General features: G+C 41.8%; 1 protein-coding gene across 2 annotated transcripts; it reads right to left on the bottom strand.

Annotated features, from left to right (window-relative positions):
• Window positions 1-1,370: 1,370 nt before the first annotated feature.
• Window positions 1,371-15,425, bottom strand: LOC124148261 (carboxypeptidase B-like). Of its 2 annotated transcripts, XM_046519263.2 has the most exons (10): window positions 15,329-15,424; window positions 12,404-12,488; window positions 10,027-10,227; window positions 8,093-8,194; window positions 7,264-7,371; window positions 5,449-5,562; window positions 4,763-4,862; window positions 4,026-4,231; window positions 2,517-2,601; window positions 1,372-1,598 (listed from the first exon to the last, which is right to left on the bottom strand). In XM_046519263.2, the coding sequence occupies exons 1-10, from the start codon at window positions 15,391-15,393 to the stop codon at window positions 1,414-1,416; spliced, it is 1,251 nt and encodes a 416-aa protein (XP_046375219.2). In that variant the 5' UTR covers window positions 15,394-15,424; the 3' UTR covers window positions 1,372-1,413. The 2 variants fall into 2 exon arrangements, with proteins under 2 accessions (XP_048254688.1, XP_046375219.2); XM_048398731.1 differs by lacking the exon at window positions 10,027-10,227 and having other exon boundaries at window positions 1,371-1,598; window positions 15,329-15,425.
• Window positions 15,426-18,777: the final 3,352 nt, after the last annotated feature.

Below are 18,777 nucleotides of genomic sequence, written 5' to 3'. Positions count from 1 at the left end.
TTGATTGTTGACAATAATAACCTTCGTCAGTTTTTCCAATACATGTATGTACCAAAATATCGTGAGCAGCCTCCGATCTTTAAAATCAGTATGGATGCTGTCGTAGCATATGCCCAAAATGAGCCAAAAGGGAAGAGGAACCTGTTGAAGGTCTTTCAGAGTGGGTTAGTCTGTGTGTGGTGTTGTCATTGGTAAAATGCACATACTGATAAAGAGGAAACAGAATGGCAACCCATTCTGTCTCAGCCAGCTGTTATCCAAAGTCTAACTGCCCCACATGGAAAGTTTGTAGTTGTTTTCACTGACGCGACCTCAGATAACACAACCATTATACGTAAGCAGCACTACATTAATTGTTTGATGAAGCGATATTTACAATAATGCCACATAAAGAGCCAAATATGACACATCAGTGACAAAATTATGTCCGATGCAATTCGCTATTTTGACTTGTACAATTTTCACTTCTATATTTTTTTTCCGATGAACACTTGACTTGTCTTTGCATGTGTTTGTGACGGGTGTCCTCGGTGGACGTTCTCCTATTCGCGAACACCTGGTACCATCACAATTTGATTAATAAACACATGCCGATGATGTTATTATTCAGTTAATCATCATCTACTGGTGGCACGGGTGGCCCAGTTGTCTAGGGCGTCTCGATTCGCAGTGCAGAATTGCGTCCCTTGGGCATGCCAGAAACCTATGATTGTGGGTTCTGATCCCGATTCGCCCCGATTATGTTTCCAGGTTTGTCAGCACCATACCCGTGCTCGTGGGTTTCACCGAAGTGGTAAACGCATGAGACCTGTATCACTTCGGGCTTTCCACCCACATTAAGCTGACACGCCGTGATATTACTGGAAAACTGTTAAAAGCGGCGTTAAACCCAACTCACTCACTCACTCACTCACTCATCTACTACACTGAATATACATTAGAACTTGTTATTTTTTACCCATTTACGAATCATAACAGACTAGACATACTGAGGCTAACTTATGTAAAAGAGGTCCATGTATTCACGATAAGCTGTCACAACAAAAGTGACGACGTCCACACAAAGTGGAAGCGAGAAATGCAAGACAACATGAAACACTGTGAAGAAACAGGACTAAACTGACGATCAGTTCCTGAACTACCATCAAGATTATTGAACTTATATTAACGAGGTGACGTGCTCTCGTCTGCTTATACTATCCCGGATTAATGCCGGCTCACTGAGATACCATGCCACAGTTTAACATTGATACCCCGCTCAGACACAGTATACTGACTCTGAGTCAACCAGTCTTTGGCGGCCTTATCCCCGAGTGCCAGGCAGGGTAACAACGAGACAATGGGAGCGGTCGCAGCAATAAGGAACACGTGTAGCAAATACCTCAATATTACTGTATACAGTATTTATTGCCATCAGTGTTCGAGAACATAGGTTGCCCAGGCCACAAGACCCTGGAATGTTTCGGTTCCAACTCGTATTATCTGGTCTTGTGGCAATAAGAACCCATATTGTCCCTTATCTGGAAGCTCAACAGCAGCCGAGTATAAAACCCCAAGCTTTCCATAGGCCCAGTCCACGCTGTTCCCATTGGAGATATCTGGACAAATGAAGGAAATAAAAGCCAATTAACAACATCACAAAAAATGAGTTTGTATTCATATCATTACTATTTGATAGTGATTCATAAAAAAAACATGCTCATGATATATCGTATTCGACGTAATAAGCGCCTAGGGCGCTCTCAAAATTAGAAATAGGGGTCTCTTATTAAAATATTATTTTGGTGGAAAAAAACAGAGTTAAAAGATAAATTTCGTGGTTTATGCTGACAGCCTGAAATGTTTATGTACGGCAGATATATTTTGCCAGAATTTAATTGCCCATGATTAATGGTGCATATAACACAGAAGTGCGTATTATACGCGAATGAATAAGTCTTGTTTATATTGATCAATAGGAAGGGGTGCTAAATTGGATTGTTCAGGTGCCAATACATTAGTAAATATCGCCGTGTGCGCTTATTAGAGCGGGGCGCTTATTACGTCGAATACCGTAGTCGGAATCGTAAAAAGTCAGTTAAAGCCCTTGTCTCGGGAAGATGGTCTGACGTAAGTAAAGAGCCTAAGTCCTCAATACATAGACACCCGTACACAAATACAACAAACTGCCAAGCAACAGAAAGTAGACACTCACACTTGATGATGGCTAAAATGAAACAAACAAGAAATGGTTATTCGATGGTGATACGTTTAATATCATAGCTGTGGTTTAGACCTAAAGTTTACAGTGCGACTGTTTCAGCCTAGTAGCGTCTTTTATGTTTTGGTCAAACCAAATTTCCAAGTGAATACTTTCTTTTGCCCGACAGATTATATCTTGAAAAAAAGTGTTGCCTTTTTTGCTAAGTTCAACCACTCGCACATCATCCATCGCATACATTATGTTTCTAGAGTCATTCATATGTACTCGTAGATGTAGGTGTCTGTCATTGGATCCTTTCTAAGCATGTACTTACATATGGTGTTTGCTATTGTGCCGTGATCGTATATAGGACCGCCAGCGTTGCTAATGGCATCTACAGCAGCAACAGATGAGGCATCCTAAATGAAAGACACAAATAACTCCACAGACATATAGGATGTTCACAGTGACGGAGAGATGGCTGGTAGTATTTCCCCAAGAATGCAACACAAAACAATGTGAGTTCTGTTAAAACGTAGCCTTAAACAGTAGTTCAGTTACACGACTGTCTGCTTGACGTGGAACACAGTGGAGCCTGAAGTAATCCAGGCGTTTACAAACTTCGTGAAACCCATGAGCATGGGTATCGGGTTCTCATGCCTTAAATCATAATCAGAGCGAATTTGGGATTCTGACCAAGGGATGTTTTGAAGTTCTGATTGGTCATTGGTTTGAATCACAGATGATCACAGGTCAATGACCATAATGTCCGACCAAAGATGTGAACATTTACCAGCGAGTGGGCTTTCCACCAACGTTTGGCGTCCACAACCTGATTACTGTGTTAAGGTGTGTTGATGTAGCCACTGATCATCACTGATTACGTCATCGCTGCCACAGTAGCATACCCGATCAGTCATCACAGGAATGTCTGTCACAGAAGTCACTCTGGAATTTATGTCAGCATACATGTGTAGACGCTTGTTCTTTTAGACTATAGTTTGAAGACTAGTGTCTTAAATCTTTCCCAACAGTAGCAAACTCCATAATAGAATTCACCTTCTGTAGCATAGCTGATTAAAGACACCACTTTCTACAATCTCCGTCACCTACCAAAGATAAGAACTGACGTTCTGTCACAGCTCCATACCTTATTATAATGATCATCCTCTTTAATGTCTGTGTTTGTTAGTCGATGTCTCTCCTCCTTTGTCGTTGAACGCCGTACTCAGCAATATTCCAGCTATATGATAGCGCCTGTAAATATCGCGTCTGGACCAGACAATCCAGTAACTGACACACTGAGCATAGATCTACCCAATGCGAGTCGATGACATGCATCAACCAAGTCAGTGAGCCTGATCATCCGATCCCGTTAGTCTCCTCGTACGACAAACATGGTCACTTCTTACGACAAAGGTGGGTTGCTGAAGATCAATTCCAAGCAGGATCTTTACGGGTACCTCAATGCCTGTCACGGTTGCATTCCTGATTATAATGGTCATCATCCTATCACAGTTTTATACCTGCTTATAAAGGCTCCCCTCCTCAATGTCTGTCACAGGTGCCTACCTGCTTATAATGGTCATACTTCGCACTGTCCGTCACAGTTGTATACCTGCTTATAATGGCTCCCCTCCTCAATGTCTGGCACAGGTGCCTACCTGCTTATAATTGTCATACCTCGCACTGTCCGTCACAGTTGTATACCTGCTTATAATGGCCACCCTCCTCAATGTCTGTCACAGGTGCCTACCAAAATGATCACCCTCCCTCATGACTGACACAGTCGCTTGCCTGATTAGAATGGTCATCCTCTTCAATGTCTGTCACAGGTGCATACCTGAATATCGAAGTCAGTTTCAGGAACATCTTTGGTGTATCCCCACGGAGTCATCCACATCTGGGAATAGCTGTGCATGTCAATGAAGCCCCTGACTGTCACGTTCTTACTGAGATTCAACAGATACTCGGTAGCTCCGTGGATACATGGTTCGGAACAAGCCTTGGGTCCCCGGTACGTCTCTGAACAGGCCGCCCCGCTGGAGCCTGGATGACGCAAACAAATAGACTTAGATATCACCCTTATATGTCACGCAAGCAGTACACAACGTGAACATGATTTCGGGATCCTTTCGTGAGTTGTGACGGGTGCCATTGATGGAGAGGCGGGGGAGGGGGCAGGATACGCTCACCTTTTCGAGAACACCTGATATCATTTGAGATTAAGAATTGACTTTCACTTTGAGTGAGTTCATTGGAGCATGAACCTTCATAGAGTGACCAAACTATATGAACTTCGGAGCTTGTGTCCTCACACAAAGTGAAATTTCTTATATCACTAGTTTCACCTTAAAACTAGACCTTGACGTAGACCTTGATCTATACACAATTATATTTAGGCTAGTACGTGTGACTTCATGTTTACATGAACAGCCATATGCATACAACAACCAATGTTCTATTTATGTAACAATGTGTGCTTTCTATTATGAGTGGGTAAGTGACTTATTGACTACAGTAATGGGTTGTGGGACATTATATCCTGATAACTAAGTGGTATGTGACCTGTAGTCTCACCTTCTGATTCTCCCCACTGGTGGTCCCAGTTCCGGTTGGGGTCCACTCCGACACAGTCACTTGTTGGATGGATGCTCCGAGTCTTCCTCCACATCCGATCCTACAACATGGTATATGTGATACATTGCCTGATGGAACCCGTCATTTTGTGCATTCCTCTGACATCTTATCACCTACACTCACCCCATCCCTCGTAGAGATTCCGGGTTAGAATGGTTCGCTGCTTACAATATCCATCACTGGATTTTCTAGTCCAGACGGAATTATTTACAGGCCATTGTCATACAGCTGATTTTTTTCTGAGTGAACAAGACACACTCAAAGAGACAAATCCTTGTATTCCTCAGTGGAGTCATGCCATGACTCGTGTAGACTTTGCTGCATATGTTGTTCAAGCGGAATAAAATTTGACAATGGGTTGATTGGCAGCAATAGCAAATTTTTGACTGAAAAAGGGCTTTAGGCATTTTCCCTCCGCAACGGGTCAAAATTGTCAGCTTGTTTTAGTTTGCAGTTTTTATCAAATAATTGAATATGGGTGGTTCTCTCTCTCTCTCTCTCTCTCTCTCTCTCTCTCTCTCTCTCTCTCTCTCTCTCTCTCTCTCTCTCTCTCTGCGCGCGCGCGCGGTAATCTGATCTTCACCTTCAATCAGTTCTACAGAATACTGAGATATGGTTGGACTTACATCGGACCACGTGTACTCGTAACCGTCTGCATTAAGGACGGGTACTATGTACCAATCAAACCCGTCGACGATCCTCACAACATTTCTCCTTCCGTCGGTGTAGTCTCTCAGCAGCTGAATAGAAATTATTTCTGGCATCAGTAAAGTCATCAGTCATCTTGATGAAACTCATGCCTTCACCCCGTGCGTTACTCATATTTCTCTCTTTGCCCCGGAAAGATCCGGTTTAGAATTTGTCTTCAGCAACCCTAACCCGAACGAGGTGATTAACGGGATCGGATGGCCAGACGCGGGTGTTGAATGTCATCCTATACCAATTGTCTAGCTCGATGCCCAAGACGGCAATCGTTTGGTCCGGATTGGTTTATTTACATATCGCCGTCATATAGCAGGGGTATTGCTGAGTGTAGCGTTAAACAAACAAACAAACAAACAAGCTCTGTACGCCTCAAAACATCCAAGTGAATTCAAAACGAAAATAATCAGTCTCGAGAAGCTGCCGAAACAGATTCCATAGGTTTTGATTTCAAAAGATGAATCCTATATCAGTTATGCAAAATGTGATTTACAATACAATGTATGGAATCTGAAATGTTTTGGTGGTAACACTCTATCAAAGATCTGAATGTGTATTTCTTCATAACCCCTTAACGCGTACGTGGATAAAGGTAACAACACGGCCTACACTTTTACTGAGGGACTGGGAGAGGTGTATCATGTTTTGCCGACACCCCCTCCCACCATTTTTTCAGTCTACCCCAACTAAATAAGCAGTTCCTAAACAATATTCGAATGAATATCTTATATATTTGACAAATAGAACTGAGTCATTTCTATGCCCTCCACTCCCATATAGTCATGATACATTTTACCCCTCCACCCCCACCTCAACCCTATAATAAATTAGTAGTCCATAATATATCAGCGGTATCGTAAGCATAATATAGATGTACTTCGAATCCGGTTCTCCCACCAATCAAAACGTAACTTTAAAGGAATTTCATCAGAGTTTGCAATTTGAAAGGACCGGAAACACACTATGTACCTATGTATAGGATATCACTGCCGCCAGTGAAGCAAGATACGCTCATCTTTTCGCGAACACCTGGCATGATTCACAAACACATGCTCATGATATGGTCGTAATCTCACATCGGATTCAACTTGCAGCAGGAATTTCTTGTAGCTAGAGAAAGAGTTTTGTCGCTTTTATATTCGGTATATACCATCTTCCCGAGGCAAGAGAGATAACTGACTTTAAAAGTCCAGTTTCCACCCTTGCCGAACTTGGCTGGAATTACATGGCTCGATCGTAGCGCCACCAGTGGCTATTACCAGTTATGTCCCTTCTAAGCCTCTCCTATGGACCAATCAAATTCCACCTCTCGTATCACTTGCGTTTGCTTCACACAAAATGGTGGCGCCCAGTCATGACGATCTTATCGATAATCAAGATCTATATTGTGATAAAACGGGTCTTACATCGCGAAATGCATCAAATTACGTGAGCACCTTGATTAGAAACATGAAAAGATTTGGAAAATATCTGCTGACAACAAGTTGGCGGTACACATGCTTTGCAAATCTTTCAATCGACCGAAATCTGCACGACAGTTTATGAACCGGATTTCCATTTCGGTGCGCGATTTTGATTGGATTATGCATAGACTCGTTAGTCCAGCCAAAATGTAACTCCATAATACCAGCCTAGTTCGGCAAGGGTGGAAACTGGACTTTTATGGTCAGTTAACTCTCTTGCCTCTGGAAGATGGTATATGCACGCATACCCCGTTTGTTGTTTAACCTGGGACCTACTGCGTTAGCCATGTAGATGAGCGTGGCGGGTGAGATCCACTCTCTGGCGTGGATCCCTCCCTGGAGCCATATTGCTGGATTGGAGGAGCCACTCCCTGGTCCGCTGATCTGGAATAACCACTGAGCATTAAACTATAAATGTATCACAATGCCAGTATGGGACAGGTGAATAAGTAATCAATTAATACCGGCGTGGTGAAATTCGATCAATATATTGCTTCTCTATTGGCTTGGTTTGTCACTTACTTTCCTTTTTGCTAAAATTCATAAAATGAATCAATTATTCGAATATACAGTGACATCTCAACAATCCGGACCGTTTGCATTGAAATTGTGGAGATTAGCAATCTGACGGATCAGACTAAATGAATCATTGGAATGATGGGGTGAGTTGAATTCTAAGGTAGATCATTTCACTTACATAGCGACGTGGATTAACGTGTGTGTGCTGGTATCGGATTTATACTGGTGTTATAATATATACGTGCTAGGCCAATGAGATACCAGGCCGCAGTTTAACATGGATACCCCTCAGACACTGTACACTGACTCCATGTCAACCAGTCTTATCCCCGAGTGCCAGGCAGGGTCACAAGGAGACCATGACTCCGAGCCGACCAGTCCTTGTTGTATCCACTAAATGTCTAGTGCAAGCCAAGGTGACAACAAATACCATCTTTCACGTCGTTTGGTATTAGGCGACCAAAGGATCGAACCACCGACGCTCAATCCACATAGAATGTGCTCGGGCAGGACTCCCAGACTGATGGGCTTGCGCAGAGCTTCACTGCCTTTGGAAGAAGACATAGCATCAATAACGACACAGTACCTTAAGTCCTTTGATGTCTCTGCCCTCGTAACTTGATGACACTGTGATAACCTCTGCCATACTGGAGTAGGTGTGTGCTGTTTCTGCCATCCATGTATTTATCTGTGAAACAAAAGGCTCATAACCGTCAGCGTCAAATATATACGATCCACTTACATCTGGACATGTTCGTGCGGAACCACATACATTTAAACCTGTGTTCAGTAACTCGGTTATAACATATATTTTTTTATCTATTTTTTTAAATTGTTTTGATTAATTTTTGGGGGGTTTGGGCGGGTGGGGAGGGGGGTTGGATGGGGATGGGGCGGTGGGGGTGGGTGGGTGGGGGGGGGGGGGGCTAGGGGGGGGGGGAGGTGTTTGTTGTTTAAAGCCGCATTCACCAATATCCCAGCTATAAAACGGCGGTCTGTAACTAATCGAGTCGTGGGATGTAAAAAAAGGCACTCACTAACGGAAATTGGTAAGAGCGTCATTCAGGCTTGAGGTAAGGTCAAATGGAGTTTAACGTCGCGTTCAACATTATTGCACTTATATAACGACGTGCAAGCATGGTGGTGTGTCTACTTGTACTAGTCCGGACTATTGCCGATTTCATTGTGCTCGCTCACTGAGACACCATGCCGCAGTTTAACATGAATACCCCACTCAGAGCCGACCTGTCCTATTCATAGCCTTTTAATGCCGAGCGCAATGCAGGGTAACAACACGTACCATCTTTAAACGTATTTTGGTATGACGCAGCCGGAGTTCGAACCCTCGACCTTCCGCTCTCCGGGCGGACGCTCTACCATTAGACCTCGGAGGCGGTCTATTAAGGCGTGAACCGTTGCTATATCTGATAAATCTATCAAGGATATTGGCCACTGTCTTTAGGACATTATTTTTGTTTTTTTAGCATTTATCCGAAACGTTGTGTTCCTCATAATATAGAAGTTGACATCTAATAATTGTGTGACCGCCTCCGTAGTCTAGAGCGTCCGCCCGGAGAGCGGAAGGTCAGGGGTTCGATCCCCGGCCGCGTCATACCAAAAGGCGATAAAAGATGGTACTTGTTGTTACCCTGTCTTTCATCAAAGGGCTAAAACAAGGACTGGTCGGCTCGGAGTCAGTACACTGTGACTGAGTGGGGTATTCTTCGTGGGGTTTTACATTTAAATAGTTAGACAGTGGCCCTAATCAGTGGCCAGGGAACTGGTTGAAGATATGTGGTTCACAAGAAGGTATCATGTTTAGCGAATATTTCCTAGCCATATATATATTACGACCGGTTTTAGGCTGTCGTAACGCACTTTTATACACGATAATTAATCAAATGTTAACAGATATTTTTTCGATGGTTCACAAGTCCGATAAAACACTCCTTCGGGCAGCGGTCACCTCGCTAGTAAAACTGCGGGCTATCACAGGTTACCCTTGGGTTTTACTGTGTCAAACCAAAACCTCGAAGCGATGTTTTATCCTTTACTAATATATTAGCGAACAGTGAATGTCTGATAGTGAGGTGAAATGGGGTTAAACGTCGCGTCCAAGTTAAATTGCACTTATATAGCGACGTGTTTGCACGTGTGTGTGTGGCTGCTTGTACTAGTCCGGACTGATTCCGATTTATAGCGCTCGCCCATTGAGATACCATGTGGCAGTTTAACATGAATACCCCACTCAGACACAGCATACTAACTCCGAGCCGACCAGTCCTTGTTTTAGCCCCTTAATGCCGAGCGCCAGACAGGGTAACAACAAGCACCATTTAACGTGTATTGGTATGACGCGGCCGGGAATCGAACCCCGGACCTTCCGCTCTCCGGGCGGACGCTCTACCACTAGACCACGGAGGCGGTCATGTCCGATAGTAAAAGCGAAACAGTACATAGCTGCGGTTTTGCAGCTAAGTGTCCCTTTAAACTGTCATGAATAGATAAGAGTATATTCACTTCTTCCAGACGGTGATAGCAACCATAATCAAACCATTCCCCGCACGACGACGAAGACCCCGCCGCCTCAACGTCATTGATGATGATCTCATGGTTAAGGTCAAGGTCAGAAAATCCTTGATGTGCTTCCTGGTACTCCTCTGGAGACAAACGGATATCCAGTGGCGTTCCTACTCCGATTGAGTGATGCCATATGTCATACTGGAAGGAGAAATAGAATGCAATTTTACCAGCAGGTTTGCTCATATTTTAGGGGACTCTTACCTATCAATTGCCGCTGCTGACGTGTAACAGCATCTTGCGTTTTACCCCAGGATAGCCTGTGGTTAAAGCATCCGCTCGTTCGTTCGTTATTTGGAAATTGAGTTTGATTCCCAACATTTGTACATTGCGAAACCAATTATCGACTTTTAAGATAATCTTTTAGAGTGACAAGAAATATGATTTTGGGGAAAAGAACTCTTATTTTCTCATGAAACAGTTATTAAGCGTTCAGTGAATCAAAGTGTCCGGTTGTTAAAACCGAATTATAGGACGTCGCGCTAGTCTTGTGGTTCTCGTTCACGCCAAAGACCCGGGTTCGTGTTCCCACGTGGGTACAATATTGATGTTACTCGCATAGTGATAAAAGCAACGTAAACCCGTACAGACTCAATCACCATGATATCCGTGAAGATCCGGGGTAGTATAGGTCTTCAGGAACCCATGCTTGCCGTAAAAGGCGGCTATGCTTGTCGTAAGAGGCGACTAACGGGATCGGATGGTCAGGCTCACTGACTTGGTTGAAGCATATCATCGTATCCCAATTGCGTGGATCGATGCTCATGATGCCAATCACTGGATTGTCTGGTCCAGACTCGATTATTTTACAGACCGCCGTCATATAGCTGGAATATTGCTGAGTGCGGCGTTAAACAACAAACATACAACAATCACCATGACTATGATGTATTGACACGAAGGTAGCTAAGCAGATTATGGATGATAAGAGTGAATTTTTATCGGCCAATTTGATAAATAAAAGAACCACTATGTTTCGAGAAAATGGAAATAGAATAGTTCGAAAGCCATCTTGTAATCCTTGATACAAGGAAAAAGCTAATCACCTCCCCTTCTCTATTTTTGATATTCTGATCTTCCTTGTATCTTTTAAAAATGTGTACATATGACATTGATATCATTTTGATATGTCAATGAACACACCTATACCTGCTTGTTCTTCCAATGCAAGGGAGTTAATCAATCATATTCCACCTCCCATATCATATTGCTTCAAACAAAATGGCGGCACCCAGTCAAGATCGATCATCAAGATCTTGTAATAAAACGGGTCTTACTTCGCGAATTGCACCAACTCACGTAAGCACCGTCATTAAAAACATAAAAAGGTTTGGAAAATATTTGTTGACGCTAAGTTGACGGTACATATGCTTACGCGGTTTTGACTGGATAATGCAAAGACTCGTTTGACCAGCCAAAATCTAACTCCATAATTCCAGCCTTGTTCTACAAGGGTGGAAACTGGGCTTTTATAGTCAGTGATCTCCCTTGCCTCGGGACGATGGCTGGTTCGAGAACAAAGTATGTTCCTCCGGATTATCAAGAGGAATGGAATCAGCTGATCTACCTGTCTTGGTGAAATAATCGTTGCATGCCTCGTGCCTCAACTCTTATACAGATACTGGTTCATTCATACATTAAGACTACAAAACACTGAATGATCATGACTGGCATCGTGTTCTTCATACCCTGTTCAATTGGTACCTCACCAATGAGATTGAAAGCCTCTGTTGCTTCATCATACACATTCCTTTTCCAACAAAGAAAGGACTCTATTCACAGGCAGTACAACTTGAAGTGAAGAGGCTTTCTCTGGTCCTTGGAGTCCGACAAGGACATGAACAGCCAAATATCTTAATTGTTTGCCAATTCCAAAACCTATCCACTGGCGAGACACGTCTATTCTGTCAAACAATGCAATGGCCAGGACAATGACATCAGTATCAACGGTTCTAATCAACATACTACCATGACCCTGTGTGGCAGCATTAGACATGTGCAAAAGAGTCTTGTGTTCTTAATCTGAACATGGATGCAGGCCATTGACAAAGTCAGACCCTTTCTTGCACAGAACCCGTTTGCTGTAAATGCGTATTATTTGTTCATCTTGTTGGTTCACATGAGACATACTAGAATTTCGTTCATCCATGGCGGCCATATTGATTTGGCGGCCATATTGAAGTTATTTGGGCGGACCCATATCTGAAAATATCTCGAATGTCATTACCTACAATTGTGCCAAGTTTCATGCTTTTTTTCACCAAGTGCACAATTGATCCAATATGTGTCACGAAACGGCTCCACTGTATATACTTACGCCTTTCTCCTCAGCTATTCTCTGTGCTTGCAAGACAGATTCAACTTCATTCTCTGATTGTGGTATTATCCGCAGCACTAAATGCCTGCAATAATTATTATTATTAATTATTGACACACATATATTTATAAGTTCACAAGAGTTTAAAAGTGTACTTACTTCTGCTGCATCAACATTGCATGACTTTCCATCTATTGTCGAAAACTCGGCGCGTTGAAAGGATATTGGTGTATTTCAGAGCCTGTCAGCTTATTGTGGGGGAGTAAGGCGACACTGGTCGTAGGCGTTTCCTATATTTGGGAAACCCACGAGAACAGACATAACACAGCGGATCCTGGTACGCATAACGGACGCAACTCTGATTTTTGTTGTAACTGTCTGGTTGTCGAGACATGATGATAATGCAGCATCGAATATGGTCAATCGATACGCATATATTCTACACGACAATGAAGTTAGCAACATACTGGGAATTCAATCCAATACTCAGCTCTCCATGACACTGTAATAGTGATATGATTATGAAATTCTATACGGGACTTTGTCGCGTTCTCGCCCTCATATGTTCGCATTGTCGAACTTTGAAAAAAGATTTTGTTTACAAAAGATCATCAACCCGGCAATCTAACCTGGAAAAATATCGCAAAGTCGCACTTGGGATAATGTTGTCATTTTTCGTTTGGTTTTGTCAGGGGGTCAAAGCGACAATGTCGCTTCTAGGATGCCATACACGGCAGAGATGGAATATAATCCCATCTAAGTGAGAGAGTGTATGTTGTTGTAAGCCGCAGTCAGCAATAGTCCAGCTATATCAGGGAAGCATGTGTACAATCAAACAAACAAGTGTTATGCTCCATGCCACGGGGGTACATGGTAACCAACAGTACCTCATTTTAATCGGCCCTTACAACGAGCATGGGGTGACGGATGTCCGGGAATCAGGGGGCAATCGTTGTTATTTAATTTTTGGGCCCAAATCACTATTTTATAACAAGGTTACTTCCATATTTAATGGGGCGGTCGGGTAGGCTAGTGGCTAAAGCGTTCGCTCGTCACGCCGAAGACCCGGGTTCGATTACCGACATGGGTACAATGTGTGAAGCCCATTTCTGGTGTCCCCCGCCGTGATATTGCTAAAAGCGGCGTAAAACCATACTCACTCACTCTATACTTAATTGTATTCGTTTTCGAATCAGTGAGGGTTCATGTGAAAAATTGACTTGACTTTGTTTGTGTTTGTGACGGGTGCCACCGGTGGGGCAGGATACGCTCGCCCATTCACGAATTCATGGTGTCATCATTTTTTTATAGTGATTCATAAATACATACTTATGATACAGTCTGAATCATAAAATGGACTCTGCTTTCAGTAAAGATTTCGTTTGATTATGGACATGTTTTTTCAGCTTGTGTCACCTTTTCCAAAGTTTAACAGAAAAAGAGGCACACCACAATCACCACAGTTAGTTCTACGTTATCGCACTCTTTGGATATTGTTTATAACAAATCACAAAATAATATCAGTGAATAATTTGGCCATTCTATATAACCATGAAGACCGCACATGTAGTGTAAGAAATATAATTCTAGCCTTCATATAAAATACTTGTCAAGATCAAAAAGACATATTGCTTCCGCAGTGTTTATATTAACATTTTGCTCCTAACTGCATTCGTGTACATACAAAAAACATTCAAATCTATGCTATGTGAGACATGTTATAGAACATTGTTCGTTGAAATGTGTTTGCTTCGTAGCAACACTGATTGGTGTCTAAAAGTACTAGCAAGATTGACTTGGATATTTTCAAATTCATTGCTTGAAAAGAGAAGGTTTACAAAGCACAGATAGTTTGTTGGCATCGGCTGTATTATAGTAAATATTTGCATGTTAAGTACCTGTACGTAAAACAAAATCATTATTGCCCGCCCATTTTTAACAAAGTAGACATATCCTTAAAAACTTATTTAACGATTGCTGTCGCTCTAAATTGACAATACTTCGACTTGCCAAATCCAAACCATACGAAAGCACATCTTCGATACGCAAGTTATTTAAGTGAAAGAATATGTTTATTCTCTTAAGCCAGTATACGATGCATTTAATATGAGATATACACTAATCCAATTTTGATGAGGATATTTTTATATTGCAGTGAAACACAAAAATTATTCTCATTATAAAACTTATGTCAAGTGTATATTTATATAGGGTGACATATCTAATGATCCCGATCAAAAGTTAAGTTGCATGCACAAACGACATTCTCCACACTCACATTTGACCATACTGGAGTTGGAATACCAACATTTAGGAACTTTATTACAAGCCCAGAGATGCAACCTTGCTAATTTTTAAAATGTTGAATATCTTTATTTCCCCCAATACACAATGATGGATTTGAGCAGCGAGTTATCGGTGATTTTTAGTTATCGTGGAGATATGTTTAAGCTATTTTTGTACTATTACTAATAGATAACCACTGTTACCTAGGTTTAATGCATAAAATGACAGACTGTATTTAGTTTCACCATTAACGTCATGGCAATAAAACGGCCAGTCTTCATGCTGTGATATTGGCCCACTCCTTTCAAATATATTGTTTTGTTGGATTTAATCTTTAGCCTCCACTTAATGGACATTCTTCTGTAAGATAGTTGATTAGCTTTACAACCAAGGTGCGAGACTCCCACCATCATCAGCAACAAACAACATTAACATATCTAAACATTGGGGTGTAGTTGCACACCATGTCAACTATTTCTAAAATGTCATTCGTTGTGTTTACTATTATAAATAATTTGACTCGCCGCTAAAAAAACCAAGAAAACAAAATTGGTAACTGACATCCAAGTTTGGAGCCAACAGGACCATGCACATTTATGCATTATGAGCTTTTGGAAGAAGAAACGATAGTGTACATACCCTTCATAAGTAATCTTTCCATATACGGCTATAAAACCGAGCAGTGTTACTACACCTGCTAACATGGTCACTACAATGGTTGTTACAGCCTTCCATTTACAGTAATATAGCAACTGGTGGTCACACGTTCGATGAACGCATCAGAGCAAATGAGTGTCTATTTTTCCGAAGTCTGAAACAGATGTTTATCTGTTGACGATAGAATGCATCAGCTCCGACATTAATAGTATTTAACAGTATGGTTGTCCATTGTTTGTCATTGATATTGTGTCGATAGAGAGAAATGACAAGCGGATATTACTATTTCTGACTATGTTAATTTTAGTATTATTGCACAGTGGAATGCAATATTATTGAATATCTGCGCATGTCCTATCCTTTATATAGAGAGATAATGTCGGGTTTATTATCTTTTTGATGATTCATAAACACAGTCATGCTTATGGTATAGTCGGAATCGTACAGTGGACTCTGCTCTCAGGGTATATTTTAATGACAAGGAAGAGAATTTATGGATGTCAACTTCTTTGATATGAGGAACACAACGTTTCTGAGTACATGCTTACTCCTTCATCAGGTGAACGAGTGCCATGTGTCAGACAGCATATATATGTACATGTTAGGACAACAAAATTAATAAGAGGACAAAAGGTGGAAACTAACAAGGGAAGCACACAATGTAAACAATGGAAGCTAACACTTTACAGTAAATAGCGCTGACAGTAGAGAGGCCAGCACTTAAGTTATCATTGATAGGTTATAGGTAATGGACAACGGGCAAACGGGCAAACGGGCAAACGGGCAATGGGCAAATGTAAGCCAGCTAGATACTTAGCACCGACAAAGCAATAAGTCCCAAGCACAAGGCAGATAGATTCCCTGGTCACGGTTCATGGCTGGCTGGTGTCTCCTGATGTCAATGACTTCTTGTAGGTTTCTTTGTCGCCAGTTGTTGGTGGTGGTAGACAGGACTTTGGTGGCTTCCCACATGATGTTATGGTTTTGGTTCTTCAGGATGTGTTCGGAAATAGCGGATTTCAGGTCGAGTTTGTTAACAGAGGCCTGATGTTCTTTGAGGGGTCTGAGGGTTTCTCCAATGTACTGGTGGCCACAGTTGCAGGGGATCTGGTATATACATCCTCGGGGATTGGGACTTACGCTGCTTGTGCCTCTGCTATTGGCTTGTAGATGGGTCTTGATGGACTTGCCGCTAGAGAAGGTGACATCTATATTGGGTTTGTTTTTGATGAGGCGGGAAATCTGATGAGTGACAGGGCCTTGGTAGGGTAGGGTGAATCTGATGGGCGATGGGGCTGGTTTGGGGTCTAGGAAGCCTACACACACAGACCAGTGCATGCACTATAGCTCCTGCCACCATCCCCAGATAAAACAAGACAGCATCGCCACCCTCACCCGACGTGCCAAATTCACAAATAAACGAATCTGGACTAGGCAAACTGGTTGTAGGAGCAACGTTCCCCGCCGTCAGTGAACGATGGCACACACAGCCGTGTCATACGGCATGATTTCCGTCAGTTCCTAAGCATGGAATACTGGGTATTTGGGCTTTTATTTTGTTTGTCTTTTAACGCCGCACTCAGCAATATTCCAGCATTATGACGGCGCTCTGTAACTTATCGCGTCTGGACCAGACAATCCAGTGATTGACATCATGCGAATTGATCCACTCAATTGGGATTTTATGACATGCATCAACCAAGTCAGCGGGCCTGACCACCCGATCCCGTTAATTGCCTCTTACGACAAGCATGGGTTGCTAAAGACCAATTCTAGTCCGGATCTTCAAGGGCATAGTTCCTTCCCCGGACTCCCCGAAATCCCCGGACGCCCTGGTACACCCTCTGCATACATGAAAAAAACCGACAAAACCCTTTCCATATTTATAATCGTCGACTGTACGATTCCGACACATCATGGGCATGTGTTTATAAATCATGATAAAATAGTGATGATACCAGGTGGTCTCGAAAATTGTAAAAGAAAGCATACATCTATGTTTAATGGTGGCCAAAAAATTAAACAGTAGAAATGGTTATTCGAGGGTGATGTGTTTGATAGCGGTATCATAGTTGTGTTTTGAACCTTAAGTTTGCAGTGTTTCGGCGAATGTTTTCAGACAAGTAACGTTACATAACGTTTGAAATGTTTTGGTTTAATCCATTTTGTGGTTTCCCGGCAGAATATGTTGTTTATATTCTTTGTTTATGCTATGTTCTATTCACTGGTAAACGAGGTAAGAGATAAACATTATGTGTTTTCAGATTTGCGTGTGTTTTTGCATATTTAATACCGGGAAACTTCATTCGGAACCGACTGCTATAGTCGGGGGTTTCAATGTTAACATTTCTGCGCATCGAAAACATCCCACAAATCTAAGAACACATGATGTTTTATAGACATTGTGACAGACAAATGTTATCAGCAAGTTTCCTTTTTACTCATCGTCTCTCCAAACTCTGGAATGTACCAACTGGAAAAAGGTTAAGCGCGTTTTTCCGAAATGTGACCCTTTTGTGACAGGAATGATGCAATTCCCTATTTTGACTTGTGCCATAGTTTCCAGTGTTTGTTTTAGGTGAGAAATTGCCTTGTCTTTGCATGTGTTTATGACGGGTTTTACCGGTGAGGCAGGATGCATGGACTTTTTCGCGAACACCTGGTCTTATCAGTATTTGATCATGATCCACATGCCAATGATGTAGTCAGAATCGTACAATGGACTCACCAACGATTCTTCATCATTCAATAACCTTACTGTATTCATAATGTTTAACGATTCTTCATCATTCAATGACCTTACTGTACTCACAATGTTTAACGATTCTTCATCATTCAATGACCTTACTGTATTCATAATGTGTAACGATTCTTCATCATTCAATGACCTTACTGTATTCATAATGTTTAACGATTCTTCATCATTCAATGACCTTACTGTATTCATAATGTTTAACGATTCTTCATCATTCAATGACCTTACTGTATTCATAATGTGTAATGATTCTTCATCATTCAACGACCTTACTGTATTCATAATGTGTAACGATTCTTCATCATTCAATGACCTTACTGTATTCATAATGTGTAATGATTCTTCATCATTCAATGACCTTATTGTATTCATAGTGTTTAACGATTCTTTACCATTCGTTCATTATGATGAGATCATAAGTTCCTAATGTTTTTTTGTAAAGGTATTTTGAATAGCTGCTGAAATATTTTGATACCCGGAACGAGCACAGCATTGAACATGTTTCATTCCAACATTGAAATTGTACATCTTAAAATCACGAATCTTATGAATTCAATTGTACCAATATGTTTGAACCACCAAAAAGTCCGTTTCAAAAAACGTAACGTAAATTACATTAATGTGACGAAAAAGTTTATTTCATAATACGTCGGATCAATATGTTTTTACCGAAGCA

Source organism: Haliotis rufescens, unplaced genomic scaffold, assembly GCF_023055435.1.
Source record: "Haliotis rufescens isolate VD_foot unplaced genomic scaffold, xgHalRufe1.0.p SCAF_19, whole genome shotgun sequence".
Lineage (NCBI taxonomy): Eukaryota > Metazoa > Mollusca > Gastropoda > Lepetellida > Haliotidae > Haliotis > Haliotis rufescens.
The sequence above is the reverse complement of the archived record's forward strand: the minus strand, read 5'-3'. Positions and strand labels throughout refer to the sequence as shown.

Coding starts and splice junctions, on each gene's coding strand:
- LOC124148261 (XM_046519263.2), bottom strand. CDS start 15,393: ATGTTAGCAGGTGTAGTAACACTGCTCGGTTTTATAGCCGTATATGGA. Junction 12,489..15,328: donor GGAAAGATTACTTATGAAGG/GTATGTACACTA, acceptor TAATTATTGCAG/GCATTTAGTGCTGCGGATAA. Junction 7,372..8,092: donor GAGACATCAAAGGACTTAAG/GTACTGTGTCGT, acceptor TGGTTATTCCAG/ATCAGCGGACCAGGGAGTGG.